Source organism: Agelaius phoeniceus, chromosome 8, assembly GCF_051311805.1.
Source record: "Agelaius phoeniceus isolate bAgePho1 chromosome 8, bAgePho1.hap1, whole genome shotgun sequence".
In the NCBI taxonomy this organism is placed as follows: domain Eukaryota; kingdom Metazoa; phylum Chordata; class Aves; order Passeriformes; family Icteridae; genus Agelaius; species Agelaius phoeniceus.
This window is the reverse complement of record NC_135272.1, coordinates 36,966,896-36,988,297: the sequence shown is the minus strand read 5'-3', so window position 1 is coordinate 36,988,297 and position 21,402 is coordinate 36,966,896. Positions and strand designations below refer to the sequence as shown.

The window sequence follows — 21,402 nt, the reverse complement described above, 5'->3', positions numbered from 1 at the left end:
AAGGAGGCTGCTGGGTTTTACCAAAGACCCAAATCCATGCTCATGTGCTGGATAAATCCCATTTTCCTGTGCCACACTGCCCTTCCCACAGCCAGGCTGAGGGGGGCCAAGGTGCTGTGGGATGATGAATCCCTCACCCAAAGGGAAGGGTTTGGCCAGGGACCAGTTCAGAGGGGTTTTACATCGGCCTGGCAGGAGGTGGAGGTGTGTTCTTACCTGAGTGGGTTTTTATTGGGAATGGGAGGAAAATGAAATGCAGAAAATATTCCATATTCTTGGTTCCAGACACATAAATCCTCCTTGGTGCGGTGCCTGTTCATCAGGAGCAATCCCAAAATATTTTCCACCTCTCTGCCAGGATGTCTGAGGGATTTTTTTAATCCACTTTAGCTGCAATTAGCTCCAGGAATGAAATGCTCCAAACATTTAGGAAGGAAATGCTCCAAATGTCTGGGAAGGAAATGTTCCAAACATTTGGGAATGAAATGCTCCAAACCTTTGGGAATGAAGTGTTCCAAACATTTGGGAATGAAGTGCTCCAAACCTTTGGGAAGGAAATGTCCCAAACATTTGGGAATGAAGTGCTCCAAACATTTGGGAATGAAGTGCTCCAAACACTTGGGAATTAAGTGTTCCAAACCTTTGGGAATGAAATGCTCCAAACCTTTGGGAATGAAATGTTCCAAACCTTTGGGAATGAAGTGCTCCAAACCTTTGGGAATGAAATGCTCCAAACCTTTGAGATGAAATGTCCCAAACATTTGGGAATGAAATGTTCCAAACATTTGGGAATGAAGTGCTCCAGACCCTTAACAGGAGGACGATGCTGAGCAGTAATTGAAGTTATGGCATCCTGCAGGAATCTCCTGCTTGGCATCCCAGAAATCCAAGTTTTATGGGTTTTTTTCCTTCTGCCAGTGCGAGGTAAGGTTAGAATTGGGATTTGCTGGCCCAAGATTCCCAGGCAGCCCCAAGAACCTGCAGTGGGGTAAGAAGGCAAAATTCCAGCGGGGAGCTTTGCTGCGGCTCTGCCAATCCCGGCGCTGACAGCGCCTGGGTCCCTGCTCCAGGCTTTATCCCCAGTCCCAGCTCCCCTCAGAGCAGCCCTGCCATGCCCTGGGGGAGGCCGGGTCCCTGTTGGTGGCTCTCAGGCAGGACAGCAGCTCCTCGGGCACCAGCATCTGCTCGGGGCCGGGCTCCCAGCGCCGCTCCGGGACCGATCCGTGTCCGTGCGCGGCCTGCCCCGGGAACTCCAGGCTGCTGTTGAGCACCAGGTTGATCTTGTCCAGCAGGCACAGCTGGGGGGTGCCTCCCTGCGTGTCCCACAGCTGGGGGACGGGGCTGGTGTAGTCCTGGCAGGAGATTCCCAGCTCTGGCTGCGGGACGGCCGCGGGCGGCTGCGCCGGGCAGATTCCAGCAGCCACGTACCCCAGAGCGTTCCCATCGGAGAGCTGGGGTTTGTAGGCACCCAGCTGCCCTGGCCCCGGGCTCCTGGGGGCCACCACGCCCCTGGGCACCTCCCTGGGCTCGGCCACCCCTGCCCTGGCCTCGGGGTCCAGGCGCTGGGGCCGCTCCTGCGCCGGCACCTCCTGAACATCGGAGAGCGCAGGGTCCAGGAAGGGCTCCTGGAGGCTGGCGCTGGGGAAATCAGCCTTGTCCTGGGGGAATGAGGATAGATGTGCCACCTCCATCCCAGCCCTGCTCCTGCATCCCATCCCTGCTCCTCTATCCCATCCCTGCTCCTCCATCCCAGCCCTGCTCCTCTATCCCATCCCTGCTCCTCCATCCCAGCCCTGCTCCTCTATCCCATCCCTGCTCCTCCATCCCATCCCTGCTCCTCCATCCCTGCTCTGCTCCTCCATCTCATCCCTGCTCCTCCATCTCATCCCTGCTCCTCCATCTCATCCCTGCTCCTCCATCCCATCCCTGCTCCTCCATCTCATCCCTGCTCCTCCATCTCATCCCTGCTCCTTCATCCCATCCCTGCTCCTCCATCCCATCCCTGCTCCTCCATCTCATCCCTGCTCCTCCATCTCATCCCTGCTCCTTCATCCCAGCCCTGCTCCTCCATCTCATCCCTGCTCCTCCATCTCATCCCTGCTCTTCCATCCCAGCCCTGCTCCCTCATCCCAGCCCTGCTCCTCCATCTCATCCCTGCTCTTCCATCCCAGCCCTGCTCCCTCATCCCAGCCCTGCTCCTCCATCCCATCCCTGCTCCTCCATCTCATCCCTTCTCCTCCATCCCATCCCTGCTCCTGCATCCCATCCCTGCTCCCCCATCCCATCCCTGCTCCTCCATCCCATCCCTTCTCCTTCATCCCATCCCTGCTCCTCCATCCCATCCCTGCTCCTGCATCCCATCCCTGCTCCTGCATCCCATCCCTGCTCCCTCATCCCATCCCTGCTCCTCCATCCCATCCCTTCTCCTTCATCCCATCCCTGCTCCTGCATCCCAGCCCTGCTCCTTCATCCCATCCCTGCTCCTCCATCCCATCCCTGCTCCTCCATCCCATCCCTGCTCCCTCATCCCATCCCTGCTCCTCCATCCCATCCCATCCCTGCTCCTCCATCCCATCCCTGCTCCTGGCAGGATTTGTTAACAGCGCAGCTCTCCTCAGGGCTTGGGGCAGCCTGGCCCAGGGAGGGAATGGGATGAGCTCTCAGGTCCCTCCCAGCCCGGGGCAGCTGTGCCCACGGAATACAGAAAATGTGGGATTCAGGTTTAAAGCAGATCTCAGCTGCTCCAGGCTCCCACCCCCTGGGGAATGATTCCTGAGCAGCTCCCAGTGCCTCAGAACTGGAACCTCTCCCCATCCCTGCTGCCCACACAGGCTGCCCTCTCCCAGCTAACAGGGAATGCTGCCAGAGATGGCCTCAAGTCGGTCCAGGGCAGCTTTGGGTTGGATTTTTGGGAAAATGTCTTTGTGGAAAGGGCTGTCCAGCCCTGGAGGGACTTAAAATCCCTGTGGATGTGGCACTTGGGGACACAGGGCAGTGCTAGGGGTGGTTGGACCCGATGGTCTCAGAGGGATTTTCCAACCTGGACAATTCTGTAAAGCCGAGCTTTAACCTGAGAGGAAGCAAAGCCAGGAGATCACTCTGCCCTCACCTGGAGTGACTTCACCACGGTGCTGTTCTCCACGTGGGGAAAGTCCTCAAGCATCCACCTTGGCAGGAGGGACACGAGGGTGGCCTTAACCCTTCACAAAAGGCAAAACCAAACCCCAAATGTTAGTCCAGTGTGTTATTCAGATATTCCTTATGCAGGATGGAACTCTCTGGGTGGGGAGGACACATGAAGAACACCTAGCCTTGGAAACTCCGGGCTCCCCATTCTTAAATGTCACCAATTTCATGTTTATTTGACTTTTTTTTTGTTGGTCTCTGCCTTACTGTAGAGCACCAAAAGTCCTTTCATACCACAGCCTGATAAATGTGTGATATTGCCCTCAGGCTGAGGTGAAAAGGACTCTATAGAGGATTTTAAAACATCCCAGAAGAAATTATTTTATATTTCTTCTAAATACAAAAAAAAAAAAAAAAAAAAAACCAACAAAAAAACAACAACAAAAAAAAAAAAAAAAACAAAAAAACAAAAAAAACCCCACAAAACCCCCCCCAAAAAACCCCAAAACCCCAAACACCCTCCCCAAAAAAGGGGTAAAAAGTTCTGAATTGGCAATAAGGAAAGGAATACCTTTTCCTGACTGATTTTTTAAACATCACAACTGCAGAAAGAATGGATAATCCAACCAGGCTGAGGCTCAGGCCCAGGAAAACTCGGATGCCCTCATCTGCAGGGGGATGGAGAGGGAGGAGGTCATGGCCTCGGTGCTGCAGTCCCCCACCATTCACCATTTCCTGCCCCAGCTGCCAGAAATGCTGACGTGAATCCCTCAGCCTGGGCTGGTTTTGCTTTTGCTTTAGGAGCTGAAACAGACCGTGACCTTTACCAGAGCATGTGCCAGCAGAGCATCCCCAAACGGGAGGGAAATGCGGGGACACGTCCCTGGTGCCAGCTGCAGGATGGAGTCAGCCCCTTGCAGGATGGGATCAGCCCCTTGCAGGATGGAATCAGCCCCTTGCATGGGTTAATTTGATGTTTCCCTGGGTTTGGCACCTCCCCCTTGGGCTGGGAATTGCGTTTTGGCCTCCTTAGAGAGCAGAACTCAAAGATTGCATTCTGTGGGTGCTGCTCATCCTTCCCTGCTCGTGGGGAACATCTCCTTTATTGGCTCTTGTCAGAACCCAGGGAATCCCTCAGGCTGCCCTGGAGGGCTCCAGACCCTGCCCAGGGGGCTCAGAGACCTCAGCACAGAGCCCAGGGACCCTGTGCCTTTGATTGAGCCCTTGGAAAAAACAATTACCAACCTTTATATGAAGAATTACAAATTAAAGGGGTTTAAGTAGAATAATAATTAGTTTGTCAGGGAGTGAAAATAGATTTTTGGGGTCTTTAGAATGGGGGTAGAGGGCAAGATGGAGGAATCTGGGCATGTCCAGCCTTTCTCCTTCTTCTTGGCCTCCATCTCCTGCTGTGATGGTGGCACTTTTGGATTGGTTTAGAGCAGAAGCTCAGTGTCTACCATGGGTGATGGGTATTGGGAAGTTATGGTAAATATTGTACAGGTAGTTTTTAATATAAAAAGATAACACTGCACAGGGGCAGGCAGAGTGTGTCTGTCTGTCCTGCTGAGCAGACCTGGGCAGGACAGGAGAAAGAATTTTATAGATAAGGAACAATAAACAACCCTGAAAATGAGAAATGAAGAGCTCTGACTCCTTCTTCGAGGGCTGGGCTGGGGAAAGGGACTTTGTGACACATCTGGGGGTCACTGTGAGCAGCAGAGATTCCAAAAGGCTCTGACCCCCCCAAGGCATCTGGGAGCTCTCAATTCCCGCTGCCAGGAGCTGCTGGGGTTAAACCCGCCCAGGACAAAGCCTGGCCTAGCAAGGCAGAGCTGCCCTCCTTACCCTGGGACATCTCGCCGTAGGTGCTGCCCAGGAGCGGCTCCTCTGCAGGGGCTGCAACAGAGAGAGGGGAAAATGGCTGTGGTTCCTTCAGAGGGCTCTGGGGGACACAAAACCTGCCTTGCTTCTATATTTTGAGAAAAATAAGCAATGGTGTAATGAGGACAAGTAACCTCCCTGGAGCAATGAGTAACTCCAGCCCTGCTGGGCTTTCCACAGTGTCCCCACAGTTAAATGAGGTGTTGATCAACCCTGTCCCCATCTACAGAACCTCTTCCCTGCACATCCCTCCCCTCCCTCAGCACCCAAAACAAGGATTTATTCCCCCTGGGGAGCTCCATCATTTTCCACAAGCACTCCCAGGTTGTTTAACAGCTTTTCCAGAGAAGTTGTGGATCCCTGGAGTGTCCCAGGCCAGGCTTGGAGCACTCTGGAATGGTGAGAGGTGGCCCTGCCATGGCAGGGGTGGCACTGGGTGGGCTTTGAGTCCCTCCCAGCCCAGCCCATTGTGGGATTCTGTGATTCCCAAAGCGCCTGCACCCTTTGGGATTGAATTTCCAGATTATTTCCGTGCAGTGAGGGAAGGGCTGCAGCTGCAGACCCTGCCGTGGCAAGAAGCCTCTTTCTGCTGAAATAAGCAGCCAGCTTTGATCCTGGCCAATTCAGCCATTCCCTTTGATCCTGGCCAATTCAGCCATTCCCTTTGATCCTGGCCAATTCAGCCACTCCCTCGGGGTCCCCTGTCCCTGGTTTGGAGCCACAGGGGAGGGCCTTGCCCTGGGGACAGCACCCAGCAGCCAGGGCTGACCCGGGACACCCAGCCAGGAGTGTCTGCTCACATTTCCTGGGAACAGCTCCCTTCTCCAGGGGCTCCTGCAGAGCCACGGGGCTGCTCTGGCCCAGGAGAAACCCCTGAGCAGCTGCAGAGGGCCCATCTCAGGTGGCATCGGAGCCAGGAGCTGAGGGCACCCTCGGGTGTCCCCTCAGGTGTCACCTGCGGGTACTTTGGGCTCTGACAGCCCTTGATGGCCCTGCCCAGCCCCACCTGGCCCCGCCACTCCCCCCTGCCCAGGGCGGGCTCTATTTAAGCCCAGCCCTGGCCCTGAGCCCCAGCAGGGCTGGGCTGGGGCAGCTCTGGGGCTCAGACCCTGCTCTGGTGTCACAGCCTGGCCTCACCCAAGCCCAGCTCTGGAGGGCACCCAAAGCCACCCCAGTGGTGGAAATGAGGTTTTCCTTCCCCAAACCCTTCCCCAGCGCTGACCCAGCTGCAGATGTCCCTCCCAAAGCTCTGTGCCTCCCACTCCAGGTGGGAAGGGCTGGCTCTGCCCAGCTGCTCCCTGGAAAAGCTCTTTGCTGGATTTTGCTTGATCTGTGACATCTTATTTTGAGTTCTGCATGTGCAACCTCGCTTTTCTGCCCTGGAAAGGGACAAGGACCCCACGGGTGCCTCTGCTGAAGGACAATGAGGTTCTGGCTCTGTGCAGGGAGCAAACGCCAGCTGCAGATGGGTTTGACCCCAACACATCGATTGAATGCATTTTACCCTTTCCTGCCCGGCTCGGTGCGAGGGTTTGCCCCGTTCCCAAGCCGAGGGATCCCCAAGGGGAGCAGCAGCAGTTTCCCACCCCCGGGCAGTCCGGCTCACCTGGGCTGGAGCAGGGAGCGCTGATCCCGCCGGGATAGACCGCGTAGAGCCACAGGCGCGGGGGAGCCGCCCCTGCCGGCAGAGCACAGAGCTGCCTCAGAACGGGATTCTGTCCGCTGGGCTTGGCCAGGGGCTGCTGACAGCAGCTGGGCTGGCCCTTGGGGGGCTGCCGTCCTTCCTGGCCCACCAGCTCATTTTTAAATTCATTAATCAATAATTAAATTCATTTTCTTTCCCTCCCCATCCCCTCCTTCCCCTGGGATCTTCACCCAGGGACCCAAATCCCACTGTCTGCCCTCAGGTCTCCAACTGCTTCCCTCCTCCTTCCCTAAGGGCTCTTCATGGCCCCACTCCCCAAAAACAAGAGGGCAGGGGCTCAGACTCAAATGAAGCTGCCTTGATAGTCTGATTTGGATTTATAATCTAATCTGGATTGATAGTCTGATTTGGATTTATAATCTAGTTCAGATTGATAGTCTGATTTGGATTTATAATCTAATTTGGATTTATAATCTAATTCAGATTGATAATCTGATTTGGATTTATAATCTAATTCAGATTTACAATCTGATTTAGATTTATAATCTATTTCAGATTTATAATCTAATTCAGATTTACAGTCTGATTTGGATTTATAATGTAATTCTGATTTATAGTCTGATTTGGATTGATAGATAGTCTGATTTGGATTTATAATCTAATCTTGATTGATAGTCTGATTTGGATTTATAATCTAATTCAGATTTATAACCTAATTTGGATTTGTAGTGTGATTCGGATTTACAGTCTGATTTGGAGTTATAATCTGATTTGAATTTATAATCTAATTCAGATTTATAGTCAGATTTGGATTTATAGTCTGATTTGGATTTATAATCTAATCTTGATTGATAGTTTGATTTTGATTTATAATCTAATTTGGATTTATAGTCTGATTTGGAGTTATAATCCAATTCAGAGTTATAGTCTGATTTGGATTTGCAGTGTGATTGGGATTGATGAGGTCCCGAGGAGCTGTGCCCAGCAGAAGGGGGTTCCTGGCTGTCCTACCTGGGATGTAGGTGTGTGTGTGCTGGGGTGGGATTCTCTCCCAGCTGTACGGCTCCTGCAGGCCGTGCTGGGGGCTGGAGAGCCACTCCAGGACGAACCAGAGCAGGGGGCTCTGGCTGGGCTGGGGGCGCTGCCACCGCACCAGGACCCTGCTCTGCTGCTCAGGCTGCACCTCCAGGGCCTCCGGGGCTGGGAACTCTGTGGGGAAACAGGCAAGGGGTGTCAGGCACCCCAAACTCATCCTCGGACACAGGGAAGGGTTAGCCCAGCCCAGGGCAGATGTGGCTTTCCTGGAAGGGTTTGAAAGCTGAACAGGAAACTGTAGAATATGGTGGGTTTGTATATAAACCCTCTCTCTATCTATCTATATATATATATATAAATCTGTCTTTATGTATTGATCTGTATTTCATAGGAATATTCAGATTGGAAAATACCTTAAAGATCAAAGCCAACTCTGCCCCGTGTCCCCAGGTGCCACATCCATGTGGCTTTTGAATCCCTGCAGGGATGGGGACTCCACCCCTGCCCTGGGCAGCTGCGCCAGGGCTGGAGAACTTTTCCAAGAGGAATTTTCCCAAATATCCACCCTGGGGCCGTTCCCTCTGCTCCTGTCCCTGTTCCCTGGAGCAGAGCCCGACCCCCCCAGCTGTGCCCTCCTGGCAGGAGCTGTGCAGAGCCACAAGGGCCCCTGAGCCTCCTTTGCTCCAGGCTCAGCCCCTGCCCGGCTCCCTCAGGGATTCTGCAGCCCCTGCCCGGCTCCCTCAGGGATTCTGCAGCCCCTGCCCAGCTCCCTCAGGGATTCTGCAGCCCCTGCCCAGCTCCCTCAGGGATTCTGCAGCCCCTGCCCGGCTCCCTCAGGGATTCTGCAGCCCCTGCCCAGCTCCCTCAGGGATTCTGCAGCCCCTGCCCAGCTCCCTCAGGGATTCTCCAGCTCCTGCCCAGCTCCCTCAGGGATTCTGCAGCCCCTGCCCAGCTCCATTCCCTGCCCTGGACACTCTCCAGCCCCTCACTGTCCTTCCACTGCCTGGCACAGCCCAGGTGGCTGTGGCCCTCCTGGCCAGCTGTGCTCCTCCCCAGCCAGATGTGGAGCTCTGCAAACCCCACACCCTCAGCTCTGAAATGCTTCAGCTGTCCCTGCTTACCAGAAACGTGCAGGGTTCTGATAAGCATCAGAGCTGAGGGAGGTTTTTCCACCTTATTTCTCTTCAGTTTCCTTTTAGTCATGTGTTTGTCCTCAGCCTGAATGGGACTTTCCCCTCCCATTGCTCATTCAGAGACTTTTTTCAGAACTAGCAAAGCGTGGCTGTGGGGGAAACCACAGCCCAGGGCACAGGGACCATAAGGTGGCCCTAAAAGGATTTAAAAGGGGTTTTTTTCCCCCTTCTTTTTCAGTTTGCAAGGACCCAGCTCCCAGTGGGGGCCGGCAGAGGCTGCAGGAGCTGGTCTGGAGCAGAGGAGCAGCCTGGCACCATTTGCTTTGCCAGCCAACACGGGCAGGGCAAACTTAAAAATGAGTTTGTTCCTGCAGCCTTAGGAGGTGAAGGGCTGAGATTCCAGAGCCTGAAGGGGCTCCAGGAGAGCTGCAGAGGGACTGGGGACAAGGCCGGGGGGGACAGGACACAGGGAATGGCTGCCACTGCCAGAGGGCAGGGATGGATGGGAGATTGGGAATTGGGAATTGTTCCCTGGCAGGGTGGGGATGGAATTCCCAGAGCAGCTGTGGCTGCCCCTGGATCCCTGGCAGTGCCCAAGGCCAGGCAGGACATTGGAGCAGCCTGGGACAGTGGGAGGTGTCCCTGCCATGGGACAATGAAATGAGCTGGGCTTTAAGGTCTCTCTCAACCCAAACCACTCCAGAATTCCATGATTCCACATCCAGCAGGGGAGCACCTCCAGGGGAGCTGTCTGGAGGGCTCCGTGTCCCCGGTGGAGCAGGCAGAGCTGTGCCGGGGCTCTCCCCGTGCCCGATCCAGCCTTTCCCCGCAGTCCGGGCAGGGTCGGTCCCGGCGGTGCCCCCGTACCTTGCGGAGCTGCCGCCCAGTTCAGGGGGATGCTGGCGGGGCTGGAGGCGCCCTTGGCGTTGCGGGCGGTGACGAGGAGGCTGCGGGCTCCGGGCGGCACCAGCACGGCGCACTCGGTGCCCGGGGTGAGGCACAGCGGCCAAAGCGCTCCCGCGGAGCTCTCGGCGCTCACGGCGTAGCCCAGGATCCTCCCGCGGGCATCCCGGGCTGCCAGCGGCTGCGGGAAACGGCGGCCGGGAGCGGGGGGCTCTGACCCCCACACCCGGCCGGGACAGCCCTGCCCGGCTGGTGCCACCTTTTACCTTGTACCGGGATGGGGATTTGGCTCCCAGCCGGGCCGGCCTTTCCTGCCCTCCCCGCGGCCACAGGGCTCCGCAGCGAGGGCGGCACCGGCGCTGCTCGGGGAGGAGCGGCGGAGCCAAAGCCGCGCGGAGGCTGCCCCGAGCCCTTACCTGGATCAACACCGTCACCTCGTGGCTGCCGTTGGGCAGGGCCCGGCCCAGGCGCCGCCACACGGCGGGAGCGGCGGCGGGGGCTGCGGAGGAGCGGGGACACCGTGACACACCGGGAATGACACCGTGAACACACCGGGAGTGACACCGGGAATGACACCGTGACCCATCGGGGATGACACCGTGACACACCGGAGGGGACACCGGGGGTGACACCGTGACCCACCAGGAATGACACCGTGACAGACCGGAGGGGACACCGGGAGTGACCCCGTGACCCACCAGGAGTGACACCGTGACAGACCGGAGGGCATCCCGCGAGTTACACCGTGACACACCGGAGAGGACACCGGGAGTGACACCGTGACACACCGGAGGGGACACTGGGAATGACACCGTGCCCCACCGGGAGTGACACCGTGACAGACCGGAGGGGACACCGGGGGGGACATCATGACACACCGGAGGGCACCCGGGGCCCGCACCCACCCTCAGCCCCTCCCGGCCGGCTGGCAGAGGAGCGGAGCGGACCGAGAGCGGCGGCGGGCGCGGCTGTTCGGGGTGAGCCCCCCCCGTTCCCCGCTGGCACCGGCACCGGGAGGGCAGCGCTGCCCGGGCCGGCCGTGCCAGGCTCGTGACAAAACCAGGAGCTGGCACGGATGGGCGGAGCTGGCTCAGGGTGACCACGATTTGTCGCGACACCTTGGCCGATGTGGTTTTTCCACCAGGGCAGCAAGCAAGGCCCTAAGGACGGTGGGATCTGTTCTGTCGGGAAAGCCCTCCAAGAACATCCAGCCCAGCCATCCCCAGCGCTGCCACAGCCGCCACTGCCCCGTGTCCCCAAGTGCCACATCCACAGGCACTTTGAGCCCCCCCAGGGTGGGGACAGCTGTGCCAGGGGTGGCAAATGCCACAGAGGGGTGTCACCGGCGCTGAGCCCACCTGCCTCGGGGGTGCGGTACAGGAACGGGGGGCTCCAGGCGCTCCAGGGGCTGCGGGTGCTGCCGAGCCGGCACCTGGCCTGGAACACGAACTCGGTGTCGCTCTGCAGCTCGTGCTGCCAGCGGAGACCCTCCGGTGGCACCTTGTCACACAGCTCCACCTGCCAGGGAAGCGGGGCGCTGGGGCAGCGGGACACGGCGGCATGGGCAGGACCCGCCTCGTCCCCTCCGGCGCCACCTGCGGGGCACAGCCAGAGCCCCCAGCCACGCTGGCAGCGCCAGCACGGAGATTTTGGGGCTCCTGTGGCAGCGGGGATCCAGGCCCAGCCTTGGCAGCACGCAGGGGCATTCCATCCCTGCCCCTGTGTGGGTTTGGGGTGTGGGTTTGGGGTTTTTTGTCTGCGGTGTGCTCTGAGCATCCCCCGGGATTTTGTGCCTTGTCCTTGCAGAGTGGAACGTTTGGGAATATTTGGAATTCCGTCTTTTTGCTCAGAAAGCTGAGCTAACCCTGCCCATGAGGCCATCTGTGGTCCCTCCCAGGTGGCATCAGCTCTGCTGTCCCCAGAGTGGGGGGACGCTCCCTGTGGCCGGGGGTGCCCGTTTGAGCAGCGCCAGAGCACAGGGGTGAGTCTGGAACATCCCCAAATATTCCCATTGCCCGCGGGGTCTCCAGCAGGACCAGGACTGGCATCTCCTCCCCGGGGCTGTGAGGGGGGTTTGGGGTCTCACGTGCCACGCCGGGGTGCCCGTGGCCCTGTGCCTCTCCTGGCACTGCACGTCCCTCAGCTGGGTGCGGCTCCTCCAGCGCGTGGTGGTGCTGGCCGGGGATGTGTCCGTGGTCTCGGCGCCCATGGGCACGGGCAGAGTGGGCACCACTGCGGGCACAGAGGGAACAGCAGGGTGGGGACTGTCCCTGGGCTCAGGGGTGTCCCCAGAGTGACACTGCAGGGCAGGGTGGCCAGGCACAGCCACAGCACACCGTGCTGCTCGTGGGGAGACAGAGGGATGGATGGATGGATGGATGGATGGATGGATGGATGGATGGATGGATGGATGGATGGATGGATGGGGGACAGATGGAGGGAGGAATGGATGGATGTGGAGGGATGGATGAGGGACAGATGGAGGGAGTGAGGGATGGATGGGTGTGGAGGGATAATGGAGGGATGGAAGGATCAATGGATGGATGGATGGATGGATGGATGGATAATAGATGGAGACATGGATGGACGGATGATGGAGACATGGATGGACAGACGGACGGATGGACGGATAATGGAGACATGGATGGACAGAGGGACGGATGATGGAGACATCGATGGACGGATGGGCGGATGATGGAGACATGGATGGACGGATGGGCGGATGATGGAGACATGGATGGACAGACGGACAGATGGACGGATGATGGAGACATGGATGGACAGAGGGACGGATGATGGAGACATGGATGGACAGACGGGCGGATGATGGAGACATGGATGGACAGACGGACGGATGGCCGTACCGAGCTCCTGCAGGCTGAGGCGCTGAGGGGCCGAGCGGGCAGTGCCCAGCTCGTTGCTGGCCTGCACCCACACCCAGTAGTGGCTGCCATTGTGCAGCTCCCCCAGCAGCACAGGTGAGCCTGCAGGGAAGGTCTTTTCTTCCTCATCCTCCTCCTCATCCTGTGCCACCACCCTGGAAGCAGAAGGCAGCCCTGTCAGTGCCCATTCCAGCACCACCCCCTGCTGGCACGGCCACCCCGGCTCCTGGGGTGTCACAGCTCGTGACCAGGGCACAGCCACCCCCAAACCTGGCATTTGTCACCCCTAAGGCAAGCTGGGAATTCATTCCCTTCCCTGACACTGCTGCTGAGGATTTCACAGTGGGAAGGGAACTCCTTCCTTCCTTTCTGGCTGCATGCTCCAGTTTGACCCCAAATTTAGGCAGGAGCTTTGTCCCTTCTCCTCACAAAGCTTCCATATGATGGGATTTAATGCCTTTAAAATTGAGTCAGGAGAACTGACAGCCTGCAGGGCTGGTGCCATGGGGACCAGCCATGGCATCCTGGGATGGGTGTGACACGCCAGGTGGGGACCTTGGTGGCATCCCAGGGTGGCACTGTGGCACACCATGCAGCAGCCAGCACCTCTGCTTCAGCTTCAGCCTGGGCTTTGGGCTTTGGGCAGCGTTGGGGTCACCCTCTCTTTACCGCAGAGGGAGCTCCAGCAGCTGGAAGCTGCAGCTTCCCCGTGGTGGGGCTCGATGGGATGTGAGCAGGGCACTGCGGTGGAGTGTGCGGCTCTGGGGCAGGAGGTGACAAAACGTGAGCTGAAGGAAGTGGAACTGGGGCACGGCAGCGCCGCTGTCACCGGGAGCTGCCACCGGGAGCTGCCACCGGGGGCTGTCAGCCCCCAGGTCTCACCTGCGCAGGTGGAGGCTGTGCTGGGTGGGCAGGTGCGTGGTCCGTCCCCGCTCCCAGCTGCAGAGCAGGGACTCCGAGCCCTCGGCGATGGCGCAGCTCAGGTTCCCCGGAGGGTCCGGGGGGTCTGCGGGGAGAGCCCGGGTGAGGGCGCGGCCCCCCCGGCAGAGCCGGCCCGGCTCGGGGGGACACGGGGGGGACACGGGGCACTCACAGCCCGGGGCTCGGGGGGACACGGGGCACTCACAGCCCGGAGCTCGGGGGGACACGGGGGGGGACACGGGGCACTCACAGCCCGGAGCTCGGGGGGGACACGGGGCACTCACAGCCCGGGGCTCGGGGGGGACACGGGGCACTCACAGCCCGGGTCAGGGGGCTCGGGGGGGACACGGGGCACTCACAGCCCGGGGCTCGGGGGGACACGGGGCACTCACAGCCCGGAGCTCGGGGGGACACGGGGCACTCACAGCCCGGGGCTCGGGGGGACACGGGGCACTCACAGCCCGGCTCAGGGGGGCTCGGGGCACTCACAGCCCGGCTCGGGGGGCTCGGGGGGGACACGGGGCACTCACAGCCCGGCTCGGGGGGCTCGGGGGGGACACGGGGCACTCACAGCCCGCCCGGAGCTGGGTGCCGCACACCACCCTGTCCTTCTGGTCGCAGCGGGAGAAGCAGATGACGGTGGCGAAGGGCAGCTGGAAGCGGCGCAGGTGGAGCCGCACGGCGCCGCCGGGCAGGGCCTGCAGGGAGCCCTCGGCGTGGCTGTAGTTGAGGAGGATGAGGAGCTGCCCTGGCGAGGGGCAGCCCAGCGAGGACTCGCAGCCGATGGAGATGTCGGAGCCCAGCAGCACCACGGGCCCGGGCTCGATCCACACGCGCCCCTTGCACTCCGAGCTCGCAGCACCTGCGCCAAAGCGGCTGGGCTGTCCCGGGGCTGTCCCGGGGCTGTCCCGGGGCTGCAGACCCCGGCAGGGAGCGGATCCCCTCCCTGGGATGCAGCCGCAGCACGGCTGGAGCCCGCAGCCAGGGGATTACAGCCCGCCCTGCTCCCCTTCAGCCCCATGGGATGCAGGTAAACCGAGGCACGAGAGATGCCGGGGAGAAATTGTCCCCCCTGAGGGTGGGCAGGCCCTGGCACAGGGTGCACAGGGTGCCCAGAGCAGCTGTGGCTGCCCCTGGATCCCTGCAGTGCCCAAGGCCAGGCTGGACAGGACTGGGAGCGCTCTGTCCCTGCCTGCCCCGGGGTCCCCCCCGGCCGGGGCTGGGCTGAGCCCCCCGCCCCCGCAGCAGCGCCCCGGCCCCGCTGACTCATCCCGGGCAGCTCAGAAACGGCCCCGTTCCGCCAGTTTCACCCATTTCAGGGCTGCTCTAATGTTTAAATGAGTGCAGGGAAATAACCTGCGCTCGGAGAGCTCTGATCCCCCAGATTAGCGCGGCGGGGGCGCTGCCCTTCCCTATCAGATGAAGCTCTGCAGCAGCGCCGGCTCTCAGCGCTATCGGCTCCATCTGCCCTTCCTGGAAAGGGCAGGGCTGCGCCCCGGGGCTGCAGGGACAGGGGCAGAGCTCGGCACGGGGGCTGCAGGGCCCTGGGAATGGCCCCGGGAGCCTGGGAATGGCCCCGCTCCAAGGAGGGGAGAGCGGAGGAGAAGGAGCTCAGGGCAAGGGACCCCCCCAGGAACGCTCCCCTCAAAGCCCACAACTCTGGAATTGTCCTGTTCCCACCCCAAATCCCCCGCGGGTCCGGGGCGTTGCTCGGGTGCCATCCCGGTGGCCCTGACGCCGTCACTCACCCGGGCACAGGCAGCAGAGCAGGACGGACAGCACCAAAGCCTGGCGGGCCCCCGCCATGGGCTGGGCTGCGGCATCGCCTGAGGGGCAAAAAACCCCAAAAAATGGAGCGAATCCTGCTGGGAGGAGCGGGACGGGGAAAGGCGGTGCGGGACCGGGGCAGGGAGAGCTGAGCAGCCCCGCCTCGGAGAGGGTGGGACCGGGGCAGGGGGCGCTGCCCGGAGCCCCCCGGTGCTGCCGGCGGGGCTGCCACGGGCACAGCGGGGATGGGGACGCTCCGGATGAGCCCCCGAGGGTCAGGAGCAGCTGGGAAGCGTGGGAGGGCTGGGGGAGCTGCTCAGCCTGGAGAGGAGGGGCTCGAGGGGGGGCAGATCCTTGGGGATGGGTGTTTGGGGGGGGTAAAGGGCAGCGAGGCAATGGCCCAGGGACAGGACAGGAGGCAACGGGGTCAGGAAATCAGGACATCCCAACTTAACATTAAAGAAGCTCTTTAAATGTCAGAGTGGGGCTGCTGCCCTGAGGGCTGGTCCTGCAGTCTCCATCTCTGGGGCTGCTCAGACACGTTTTTATGGCACAGAAACTCCCTGTTTCCACAACGCCTTTCCCACAGGTCCTGCCCAGGCTGAGCCAGGCTCTTCCCAGCACTGAACCCCTTGAGACAGCCCCAAAATCCCAGGTCAGGCCTTCCCACCCTTTGCCTGCATCCCACAGTTGCTCAAATTTTCCCCTGCTCCCTTTGCCTCCCTCCACAGCCTCTCTGGGAGAATTCCCACCAGCCAGGAGAAGCAATCCCAGCCTCAGCAGCCTCGTGGGGCTGGGTTTGGGGCTGGAACCAGCACCCACGGCCCAGACTGGTGAGGAGCAGGGAGATGCAGCTCCCGGGGGAAATTGCTCCTTTCCATCAGAAGCATCCCCCTGGAAGCATCCCCTGGAGCTGGGGTGGCCCCAGCACCCCCAGGCCCCTCTGGGGTCGCAGGGCAGATCCCAAACCAGCCCTGCCACCCCCATTCTCCTGCCTGGGCTGAACACCCAGCCAAGCCCACGCTCCCTTGTTTCCCTTCCCCATGCAATACCTGCTGTCAGGAATGGCAAGTTTCCCTGGAGGGAGGCCAGAGTCCTCAGTAAAAGCTCCAAAATGCTGCTTTTCAGCCCAAACCAGGCCAGCAGCAGCAGCAGCAGCAGTGAGTGCTCTGGTGCTTCTCGTGCGGGGTGAGGTGACCTGGTTTGGTTTTGGGGCTGATCAAGCATTCATCGTGGCTGAGTCAAACCTCAAGTGCCTCCCTATTACCTGACCTACAAAGAGAGGCTGTCAGCTCCCGAGTGCCCACGGGCCTTCTGCAAACCAGGGCAAATGAAAAAATGCATTGGGGTGCTGTGAGAAGGACTGGGAACTCTAAATCTGCCCAGCTCTGCCTCCTCTGGAATCACCTTTGTGTTTTTATTCCAATTTAGAGGCGTTTGCAGAGTCCAGAGCCAAAGGAACGAGGCCATTTGGAGATGCTGGGCTTTGAGCTGCTCTCTGGTGAAGCCTCCTGGTGCACTAGGGCTGAGGAAATGGGAATTCAGCAGGAAGGGAGAAGCTGCTCCACGGTGCCAACCCAAATCCCCCGGAACCTTCCCCGGGGGCTGTGCCAGGAGGGACAAACGCAGGAGCAGCGGGTGAGGAGCAGCAGCTGGGACATTTTGGGGTTAAATGCAGGGGCTGGGAGCCGGGCAAAGCAGGGAACGCTTACCTTGGCAGTGCTCAGGACGTGTGGCACCACCGGGAGCTGCAGCAGCCGCGCAGGGCACACAGAGCAGCCGAGTTTCCCTCCCGCTCTGAGTCAGTCCTTGGGAAAACCCAGCGTCCCCTCGAGGGGAAGGGGCACCTGGGCGTCCTGGCAGCATTTTGGGCTCAGCCTGGTGGAGCTGAGTCGTTCTGGTCTCCTCGGGAGCGCGGCAGAGTCCTGGGTGCTCTCAGGGAAGGAACTTCTGCCGATCCCAGAGGCGTGCAATGAAAAGCCCGTAAGGAACGGGGGTGTTCTCAGCAGCGCTGAGAGCCACCCCTCGGTGCCACCCTCTGCCACCCCCTCGGTGCTCGTGCTGTCCCCAGCCCCGGGGACGCTCCGGGGATGCTCCGGGGCTCTGCACCCCCGGCTCCCTCCGCCGCTCCCGCAGCCCGGCTGGGCAGAGCCCGGCGCTTCCTTCCCTCGCCTCTTCAAGAGTTAAACCTCAAAAACAGCGTTAACCTCATTAGACACTGCAACCACAGGAAACCCCGCACTGCTCCCGCCTCTGCCTCGGGGAGGAAATGTCGGGGAACAGAATTCACCCCTCGGGCAAGGCAGAGCCTCCCGCTGCCAGCGAGCCCCGGCTGCTCCGGGCTTTGCCTGATCCAGGGGGATTTTTTGTGGAAGGGAGAGCTGACACCTCGCTGGGTGGTGCGGTTATGTAATGCATATAATGTAGATAATGTGTATAATGTACATAATGTATATAATGTATGTAATGTGTGCCGTGTGGCGGCAGGAGCGGCTGGGTTTGGGTGGTTGCACACACCCCGAGCAGGACCGGGGGGTTCAGTTGTTTTGTTTTAGTGGGAATTTCACCTTTGGGATGTCCTGGAGTGCTCAATGCCCGGGGCACACAGCTGGGGCTGCCCGGCCAGCGCGCACATCTGGAGCCAGCTCACCTCGTGTGGGGGGGGACAAGCACATCTGGAGCCAGGGCAGCACATCTGGAGCCGCACAGTGCGAGGGGATGTGGAGCTCTCCCGGGACAGGTGAGAGCTGCGGGTTCCTGCATTTCCCAGCCCCATCTCCCGCTGCCCTCGGACCGACTGCGTCCTTATCTCCTCCTGAGCACCGGGGCTGCAGCTCGGAGCTCCCCGGGCAGCGGGGCCGGGCTCACACCCGGCTCTTCCCGCAGATTCCTCCTTCCCCTGCTCAGGAATCTCAGCTGCTGCCGCCTTCCCCTGAGGCAGCTCCACCGCCCCCTTTCCAACCCCCTCGTGTCGGGGGCTCTCTGTGCTTTGCTCGGGTGTTCCTCAGGGCCTGATGGAAACTGAGGCAGGGTCAGGCTGGGTTTAGGGAGAAACTCCTCCCTGTGAGGCTGGGGAGGCCCAGAGCAGCTGTGGCTGCCCCTGGATCCTGCAGCGTCCAGGGCCAGGCTGGAGCAACCTGGGACAAAGGGGAACAAGGTGAGGTTTGTGCTCCCCAAACCATTCCAGCAGTGTGTGATCCTCTGTCCAGAGGTGGAAATGAAATGCACCTTTCAGCATTCAGGTGCCCTGCAGAGGGTCCCTCCCGAGGCTGGCATGGCCCCACAGCCCCTCCAGCACAGCCGGGACGGTGCCTTGGGACGGTGCCTTGGGACGGTGCTTTGGGACGGTGCTTTGGGACGGTGCTTTGGGACGGTGCTTTGGGACAGTGCTTTGGGACGGTTCTTTGGTGCCTTGGTGCTTTGGGACGGTGCTTTGGTTCTTTGGGACGCTGCTTTGGGATCCCAGCCTGGCCCGGGGCCGGGCTCAGCCCCCCCAGCAGCCCCCAGGTTTTGGGGGCGCCGCTCCCGGAGCCCCGGCCCCGCTCCCCGGGGCTGTGCTGGGCTTTCCCCGCGCCGCCGATGGCATCAGCCCGGCACAGCCCCTGTCACTGCCACTGCCACTGTCACTGCTGCTGCCACCACCCCCTGCCCTGCCCGGGCCGTGCCCGCGGGGTCGGCAGGGAGATGCAAACATCATTAATGGATCGATGGAACATTTGTCATCCTTGGTGCGCTCGGGCAGAGCAAGGAAAGGTCGGGACGGACGCGGCTCTGCTGCCCAGAGCGGAGCCCTTGTGTCACCCCCGGGCCGGGGGACACAGGTGGGGCACAGGCTCGGACCCTTCTCGCCCTGCTGGCAGCTGAGAGGCGACACTCGGATATTTGATCTTAAAGCTGCCGCGGTGGCAGCTCAGCCGGCGCTGAGGACACTGTCCCCTCGGGGGCTCCCCTGTCCCTCCGGGGGCTCCCCTGTCCCTCCGGTGGGGGTTCCGGGGACAGGGACACGCCAGAGGGACAGGAATGGGCGCTGCTGGCACGGCGCTCCGGGCAGGATCGGGTTCCTCTCCGCGCTGGAGCAGTCGCTGTTCCCTTCCCAGGTCCAAGCCCCGGGCTCGCTGCAGGAACAAGGAAGGTGATGCCAATGTCAAAGCTGTGATTTTTGGCTGGGGTAAAAGGGCACCCGAGATATGAGGAGGTTGGTCCCGGACTTTAAAGTCCGTTTGTCCTTCCTGTGAGCCGTGCCAGGGAACAGCCCCTGCTCCTTGCTGGGGAAAGCAAAGCTGGGGCAGGGTTGGCTTTTCCCCGCCGGGGGAGAGCGCCAGGCCAGCCCAGCGTGCCGGGGCGAGCAGAGCCGTGCCCCGGGGCCACCGTGCCCCGCTTCCCTGCCGAGCCTGCAGGCCCTGGCTGTGCCCAGGCAGGTCCTGGCAGCGGGAAAATTGGGAATAACCCTTCCCAAAAGGGGCTGTAAACACCGCTCTGGCCACGGGAGTGAATGTCCCGCTGCTGCCTTCCCTCCTCATCCCAAACCAGCCCTGGAGGGGTTTAAAAGCCACATGGGATAGGGGCGGCCTTAGCAGTGCTGGAACGGTTGGGCTGGATGGGCTTTGAGGGCTTTTCCAACCTGAACGATCCAAGGATTGATGGAATTGCTGCCATTTCCAGGATGAGCTGATCCCTCATCCCCGTGCCCGCCCCATTCCCCCCACGCGAGCGGAGCAGCTCTCCCGAGGCTGCAGCTTTGTCCCTCCGCCCGTGTCCTGTCCCCCCGGGGGCTCCGGGACGCTGTGGGGACGGAGCTGTGCCCAGGAGGGGTCGGGCTGGGGTTCCCGCGGTGTCACCGAGGCGTGCGTGTCACCCCTGTCCCCCAGCCCTCAATCTGCTCTCTGCGTCCCGCAGGGCGGGGGCGTTTTCGTGCTCCAAGCCGCCTTGTTTTGGGATTTTTCCACTTGGCAGAGCATAGCCCGGAGGGGAAGATTTAATCTCTGAAAGGGAAGGGCCGCTGCCAAAATCCTGCGTGCGGGGTCAGCCCAGGGCAGCAGCCGGCAGGGAGCAGGGCCCCGGGGCCGCCGTGCCAGGGACAGCGGTGCCAGCCCAGCTCTGACCCGCGGCTCTGCCCTGTCCCCTGCCCGCGTTTGGTGTCCCCTCGTCCCTGCAGTGTCCCCGGCAGTGCCACCCCGTGTGTGACCTCACCCACCCCCCCTCCTCCTGCTCATGCCCCCCACACCAGGCCCGGGGGGTTCCCCTCACCGATGCTGCCCACCCCAAACCCCCGGGCGATGCCCCCCTTGCTGCGCCCCCGCACCAGCCCCATCCCACCCCATCAATGCCCCCAAACCAGCCCCGTCCCACCCCCCATCAATGCCCCCTCACCAGCCCCGTCCCACCCCATCAATGCCCCCGCACCAGCCCCGTCCCACCCCATCAATGCCCCCACACCAGCCCCATCCCACCCCATCAATGCCCCCAAACCAGCCCGGTCCCACCCCCCATCAATGCCCCCAAACCAAACCCCGTCCCACCCCATCAATGTCCCCAAACCAAACCCCGTCCCACCCCATCAATGCCCCTGCACCAGCCCCGTCCCACCCCATCAATGCCCCTGCACCAGCCCCGTCCCACCCCATCAATGCCCCCGCACCAGCCCCGTCCCACCCCATCAATGCCCCCAAACCAGCCCCGTCCCACCCCATCAATGCTCCCAAACCAGCCCCGTCCCACCCCATCAATGCCCCCAAACCAGCCCCATCCCACCCCATCAATGCCCCCAAACCAGCCCCGTCCCACCCCATCAATGCCCCCAAACCAGCCCCGTCCCACCCCATCAATGCTCCCAAACCAAACCCCGTCCCACCCCATCAATGCTCCCAAACCAGCCCCGTCCCACCCCATCAATGCCCCCAAACCAAACCCCGAGCCCTGCCCACCCCTCCCCACAGTGTCCCCAGGCATTTCCCGTGCCATGCCTTCCCCTGGCAGAATCCCCCTGCCCCAACCCCTCCGTTCTATCCCAGCCCCCATCACATCCCCCCCTATCGATGCCCCCATCCCTGCCCCTGTGCCACCATCCCACCCCATCGCTGTTCCCCATCCCAGCCCCCTGTGCGAT

At 61.0% G+C, this 21,402-nt stretch overlaps 1 protein-coding gene across 1 annotated transcript; it reads right to left on the bottom strand.

Annotated features, from left to right (window-relative positions):
* Nucleotides 1–1,071: 1,071 nt before the first annotated feature.
* IL23R (interleukin 23 receptor) lies at nucleotides 1,072–18,631 on the bottom strand. Its single transcript, XM_077182649.1, has 17 exons — nucleotides 17,009–18,631; nucleotides 16,704–16,821; nucleotides 16,349–16,568; nucleotides 15,278–15,355; nucleotides 14,101–14,391; nucleotides 13,491–13,614; nucleotides 12,591–12,763; nucleotides 11,813–11,958; nucleotides 11,085–11,244; nucleotides 10,143–10,225; nucleotides 9,691–9,907; nucleotides 7,667–7,864; nucleotides 6,617–6,688; nucleotides 4,975–5,025; nucleotides 3,698–3,794; nucleotides 3,110–3,200; nucleotides 1,072–1,658 (listed from the first exon to the last, which is right to left on the bottom strand). Exons 3-17 carry the CDS (start codon nucleotides 16,521–16,523, stop codon nucleotides 1,074–1,076), a joined length of 2,541 nt encoding a protein of 846 aa, XP_077038764.1. The 5' UTR covers nucleotides 16,524–16,568; nucleotides 16,704–16,821; nucleotides 17,009–18,631; the 3' UTR covers nucleotides 1,072–1,073.
* Between the last annotated feature and the right edge of the window lie 2,771 nt (nucleotides 18,632–21,402).

Excerpts from the sequence above, each read along its gene's own strand:
- IL23R (XM_077182649.1), bottom strand. The coding sequence starts at position 16,523 with ATGCTTGATCAGCCCCAAAACCAAACCAGGTCACCTCACCCCGCACGA. Across the intron at positions 15,356-16,348 it reads CTTGCCATTCCTGACAGCAG|GCGATGCCGCAGCCCAGCCC; the intron begins GTATTGCATGGG and ends TTTGCCCCTCAG. Across the intron at positions 12,764-13,490 it reads CACAGCCTCCACCTGCGCAG|GGTGGTGGCACAGGATGAGG; the intron begins GTGAGACCTGGG and ends TTCTGCTTCCAG.